At 33.0% G+C, this 6,216-nt stretch overlaps 1 protein-coding gene and 1 non-coding gene across 2 annotated transcripts; one reads left to right on the top strand and one right to left on the bottom strand.

Moving 5' to 3' along the window:
• Positions 1-1,926: 1,926 nt before the first annotated feature.
• On the bottom strand, positions 1,927-2,000 carry TRNAN-GUU (transfer RNA asparagine (anticodon GUU)). The gene has a single exon. It is a non-coding gene; the product is annotated as a tRNA-Asn (tRNA).
• A 689-nt stretch (positions 2,001-2,689) lies between these two features.
• Positions 2,690-6,013, top strand: LOC140748674 (translation machinery-associated protein 7 homolog). The gene is made up of 3 exons (XM_073081518.1): positions 2,690-2,847; positions 5,016-5,138; positions 5,669-6,013. The coding sequence occupies exons 2-3, from the start codon at positions 5,016-5,018 to the stop codon at positions 5,738-5,740; spliced, it is 195 nt and encodes a 64-aa protein (XP_072937619.1). The 5' UTR covers positions 2,690-2,847; the 3' UTR covers positions 5,741-6,013.
• Positions 6,014-6,216: the final 203 nt, after the last annotated feature.

Below are 6,216 nucleotides of genomic sequence, written 5' to 3'. Positions count from 1 at the left end.
CCAAGCCAGCGAAGACGGTGGGATTTAATTACTCCTATGATGTTAGACTCGGCCACTAGATCTTCAATCTCTTCGTTTGTACGGGATCGCCATTCCCCACTATCGGACTGGGCTGGTCCCAGAATCTTCCGTATATTTTTTATTTTTCCGTAAAAAACAATAAAGCCCCAGGCATAGACTGCCGTAAAATATAGTTAGTGAAAATAAGTCAACCTGCTTAAAAATTTACTGCCATCTTAACGTGCTGCCTGGGCCGCAGATTGAGTTTCAATAATAAAAAATATTACATTCGAAAATTTTGAGGGTGGTAGAACCCTTGAGGTTGAATTCCGGCGACATCACCGCCGCAAATAGATATATTTATTCCTCATAACATCAGTATTAATCGCTGCTGTGTTCTGGTTTGAAGTGTGGTAAGGGAGACATACTTTTCCGAGGCGTTCTAGCTTAGTCCTGAGGGATAACGGCGCATCTGTGGCCGACCTCAGATAGGAATATTATCAGATAATTATCAGATAGGAATAATATTCCTATCTGATATGAATTATGTAAATTACAAGATCAATCATAGCAATATGTATTCAAAAAACCATTATATTATTTATGACTAACTATTATTAAATATGAATAATAACTATTATTGAATATGAACTTGTTATATAACTAACTAGAAATATTTTTGTTACGCATCAGTATAAATGCATCCCGTACAGGGGTGCCATACAAGTAAGTGCAGCACCGCACGCGTTAAACGCATTCACATCGCACTCATTCACGGGTGTTTTATTATCTGTGGTGTGCATTGATTTCTTTTTAATAATGGCAGCGCTTTCGTTTTATATTGTGCCTGTGATTATTGATTTATTATCCGGCTATTTACTTCATCTTTTCATTTAAAATTTAAGCAATAAATATAATTTTGAAAGGCCGTTTCTCGTGTCCCACTGTCTCTGGGTCTCTGTCTGTGGGTCTCGTCATAAAGCGTGAGAAACTATATAGCTATAGGGGGCATTGATAGACACACACGTACCATAATTATATTCTAATTAATTAATTGGAAACTTAAGTTTCTTAATAAGTTATTTGAAAATCTCATTTATACCATTATATCCTTTATCTTATTTTCGGGGTGCGCCGTATTTAATTGTATTTATTTAATAGTATCTACAATCAGTCACAAAAATAAAAAATACGTATTTGTATTTACATATATTTTTTGCGAATAAGAAAGAATATGCTTTGCGAAATACAATGGTCCAACCCCATTTTTTAACTTACATGAAATAGTAGGTAAAGTTTATAAAAACAATAGTAAATACTTTAAATAAAATTTTACCAATTACATATTTACATGAATGCTGCATTTAGATAATCGCGAATTACCGAATAACTCGCCGAACAACGACGAGAAAGACGCGTGGCGCGTAGCCACGCACGAATACAGACGACTATGAAGAGATAACGAAAGGGCATTGTGGAATTTTGTGAAGAGTGCAAATTAAAATCAAGTTGATTATTTACGTACTTGTGCCCATTCGTCAGTTCTCGGCGAAAACTTATATGTTGCATAATTTGATAGCCATAATTTGCATAATATAACGAAAGTACTTTTTACACGCTTTATATTAATTAGCTTCACTTGTATGTTTGTCAGTGAGTAACTACGTTTTTCAGTAGAAAGAGATCAACATACATCCTTATCTTACCCTGAATGTATGAAAGAATGAAATAGAATACCGAAAACTTTTATCATAAAAAGTGTTTTTTAGTTTTTTTGAACTATATTTATTTAATTAAATTATAATTTGAAAATGCGTAAATAATTTAAAAAATGAGATAAAATGTTTATCATAATCAAGTGTGAAAACGATTCAAAATTGTAATACAATGTTAATTTTATTTTTATTATAATTTGAACAAAATTTTCGCCCCCGGGTGGGCTTGAACCACCAACCTTTCGGTTAACAGCCGAACGCGCTAACCAATTGCGCCACGGAGGCTATGGGAACAAATGACATAAATATAGATACAAATCATAGTAGAATAGTTTGTTAAGATATTAATATTCCAATGTCACAAAACAAACACGTTTAGAAATTTCTTCCTTCGATCTAAAGATAGACATCTTAATTGGAAACTAATGTGCCACTTACGCACTAATACGATCAGATAATTAAAAATTAATACACGGAGTTACATTTTTTACGCTAATAAATGTGATTATTATTATGTAATTATGTAATATTAATCCTTTACTCCTTCTGTTTAGTAGTAATTAAGAATTAATTAGTAAAAATATTAAAAAATAATCTAATTTAGCTTTCTCCTAGTACTAATTCGTGCAAGGTTTTATAAATTCGTACTCAACATATTTTCAACTCAACTCCACAAAATACAAAATTACAAAATTCAACTCCACAAAATACAAGTGTCAAGTAATTTGACTTGAAATTATTAGATCACGTTTTATATATTTATTTCACATATGTAAGAGTTTTGTTGTAATCCGACCACGGATTCAGTTTTTAAAAGTCGGTAAATGTCATTAGGACATACTGTAATTACTGTGCTATATTTTGTTATGTTATAGTGGAAATATTTCTGTAACATAATTAATAAAGTTTATGTAATCTTCTATATGCTTGAAAAAATATGATCAATGAATTTATGTGTTTCATTTTCCTGGCATCCACGTTAAAAAGTTAAAACGAATATAAAACAATTGTTTGACAGTTTCAATCGAACGTCAAATTGCGTAGAAAACCCAAAGTTAAAAAATAAAGCCGTCAAATTTTGCCGTGTGCTGTTTTTCCGAAATTTTCGGTAAATACTCCTCCATCTGCCAAGGTAAGATATTTACAACTTGAATATAAGCAATAAAGATGATTATTCAACATTTAAATGTGTGATCTTCCAGAATTTACGTGTAATTTAAGTTAATTGTTAGGTTAGACGTAAGCATTCCATTTTTTCTGTATTTTTCATTGCTCACGTTCAGACCGAAGTATTTGAAGAATAATGCTTCGTTTATGCCGTGTGCTACATTATATTTGAGCGACGTATGTTTTTTTACTACAAGAACTGTACTCAAAATTACTGTTATGTTCGAACATTTTAAATAGAAAAATCTTTGGTAATTTATCGTTTCGCTATGAATGAATTCGTTTAGTTATGAATTTATAAATTGATAGAAAGAAATCCCGTATTCTCTTGCCTCATTCGTTTACGTTTAATAATGATGTAACCAAATATGTTCAACTTTACAATATTAAAATAGCAAGACTTGACATGAAGTTGAAAGTGTCCATTTATTCCACTTATTACCAACTAGCCGCGCCTAGCGGTTTCACCCGCTTTCCCCTCGTGAAATCTAACAATATCATTAACAAAAAAAAATTGTCAAGACTAAATGGTCTTTGAAATTTGCCTCCCGGTGACTAATTTAATTTCAAAGTCTTCCTTTAAGATATACACGTAAAATAAAACAAAAACGCTATTTTTGCCCCCTAAATGTTTTGTTATTCCATGTCAGATCCGTTTTTGTTATACCACATTTTATATTGACTTCACGGAAACGCAGTTGAATGGGATAAAAGTATTCTATGTCCGTCTCCTGGTCCTAAACTACCTCTCCACTAATTTTCAGCCAAATCGGTTCAGCCGTTCTTGAGTTAAAAATAGTGTTAAGACGACTTTCTTTTATATATATAGATTAGCAGTAACTTAGAAGTATATGTCAAGTCATCCATGATCAATCAATGCAAGATGGTGACTGTGTGAAGTGGAACGAGAGTTTTTGTATGATATGAAAATCTTGACAATATCTGCTCTATAGCCCTATGTATATAATTTATTTGGTAACACAGAAAGTCTCTTGTTAATGCAAGTGTAATATGAATCATCATATTATTGGTCAGACTGTTTATGTAACAAATTTTATGTGCACTCAAACAACAGAACAAAGCTATAAATGCAGTCAAACGAGCATGCAGTCCACCTGATGGTAAGTGGCTACTGCCTCCCATGGACATCTGTAATCAACCCCAGACAGGATTAGATATTCCTACCTGAGGTCGGCCACAGATGTGCCTCTACCCCTGAGGACTAAGCTGGAACACCTCGGAAAAGTCTGTCTCCCTTACCACACCCTTCAAACGGGAACACAGCAGTGCCTAACACTGCTGGTAGAAATAGGTGTGGCAGTGGTGCCGCCGGAGTCGAACCACAAAGGGTTCTACCACCTAAATTATATGAATTTATTTTATTTTGTGTAACTATTTGAAGTTTAAATAATTCTCGTGTTAATTTAACTCAATGTTATTTAGTAAGAATTGCCTCTCATGTGCCAAATTAATTTAACCTCGTGTCTTTTTCGCGCTAACAAGGTATAGTTATTAGGATGGAAAAACTTATTTTTATTTTTGGTAATTTAATAGTGTCGAAAAGATGTCTTGATGGTTAAAACTAACATATAAAATAGTAATGTAATCAATTAAGGGTAAAAGCCTTTTCAACCAACTTTAAAAAAATATATATTTTAGGTGTATACTTTTCAGATTACAACTGAAGGTGTCTGTAACTTTTTTAAACATTTGATTGAAGAAAGCGAACTGTAAAAAATTACTAATACAAGTTGAATACTAGTAGATATAAATTATGCTTTCATCATCATCATCCACCCATTATTGTCCCACTGCTGGGCACGGGTCTCCTCTCAGAATGAGAAGGATTAGGCCATAGTCCACTGCGCTGGCCAAGTGTGTATTGGTAGACTTCACATACCTTTGAGATTTTTTCTTTATAAATCTCTCAGGTATGCAGGTTTCCTCACGATGTTTTCTTTCACCGTTTAAGCGAGTGTTAATTAATTGCTAATACGCACATAATTTTAAAAAATCAGAGGTGCCTGGGATTTGAACCTCGGACCGTTTGATCGAGAGGCCGAGTTTCTTAACCACTAGGCTGTCACTGCTACAATTATGCTTCAATCTTAACAATATCCTTCTATATTCTAGATGTCGGGTCGTGAAGGAGGCAAGAAGAAGCCGCTAAAGGCGCCCAAGAAGGAAACCAAGGATTTGGACGAGCAAGACTTGGCACACAAACAGAAGCTCAAAGAACAGCAGAAGGCATTATCGGTAATATACTTCTTTGTACTTATATATTTGAAGGTAGAACCCTTTGTGGTTCGACTCCGGCGGCACTACTGCCACACCTATTTCTGTTATAACAGCAGTGTTGAGTGCTGCTGTGTTCTGGTTTGAAGGGTGTGGTAAGGGAGACATACTTCACTGATGGGTTCCAACTTAGTACCCAGGAGAAGTGGTACATCTGTGCCCAACCTCAGGTAGGTATCTAAATCTATTTTGGGTTGATTACATATGTGGGCAGTCACCACTTACAAATTAACTTAACAAATTGTTTTGTTGATATAATGAGACTCGTATAATGTTGCTTGTACCAAAGTAAAACTTGAGAGAAATAAATAGACATTAATAAATATAGTTTTGTAGTACATACAATCCATTATTAATGAATAATGGCAATCATAGACAATAGTAAACATGGTTACATAGTGGAATGTTAGATTGTGGAAATTAATAACAGTCATGGTAGCATAATGAAAGTATCATAATAATAATCAGTAAATTTTTGTTTGTGTTTTCAGGAAGCAAAGGCCAAGGCTTCACAAAAAGGACCTCTCACGCAAGGCGGCATAAAAAAATCTGGCAAAAAGTGATAAAACAACAATTTCATTAATATTATTATTATTATTATTATATTAATTGTAAAATAGGACCGCAGATCTTTGTTTAATTATTTGGCGCTATTAAACGTTATAAATAACACATTTTTTTGCGTACTTTTTTAAACTATGTAAACATTTGACTTCCAAACAACCAGTCTTGGTCCTAGACCCAGCACTGCCAAACCTGCTGTACTAATTTTTGTAAATTGTGCATTTTACATGTTTACATGCATATTATTAATAAATAAAACGTAATTATTTAAATTTGTGTTTTTTTTCATTTACGTATAAATGAACTGTATATAAAATATGGTCATAGCAATGATAAAAACTAGATTAAAAAAAAACAAATTTCCCTCCATTTTTATATTTTAATCTTCATTCGTAAAATAAAAGCTTGTAACAAAATTTTCGATAAATATTACTTTACATCTTTATAATTTATTAGTGTATTACTTTTGCTAAAC

The sequence above is a fragment of the Epargyreus clarus genome, unplaced genomic scaffold, assembly GCF_041222505.1.
Source record: "Epargyreus clarus isolate Ecla_fem2 unplaced genomic scaffold, WU_Ecla_fem_2.2 ptg000016l, whole genome shotgun sequence".
NCBI lineage: Eukaryota > Metazoa > Arthropoda > Insecta > Lepidoptera > Hesperiidae > Epargyreus > Epargyreus clarus.
The sequence above is the reverse complement of the archived record's forward strand: the minus strand, read 5'-3'. Positions and strand labels throughout refer to the sequence as shown.

Bases quoted from the DNA above. Each gene is read 5' to 3' on its own strand.
- LOC140748674 (XM_073081518.1), top strand. From the start codon at position 5,016: ATGTCGGGTCGTGAAGGAGGCAAGAAGAAGCCGCTAAAGGCGCCCAAG. The intron at 5,139-5,668 runs GTAATATACTTC...TTGTGTTTTCAG, and splicing joins AACAGCAGAAGGCATTATCG to GAAGCAAAGGCCAAGGCTTC.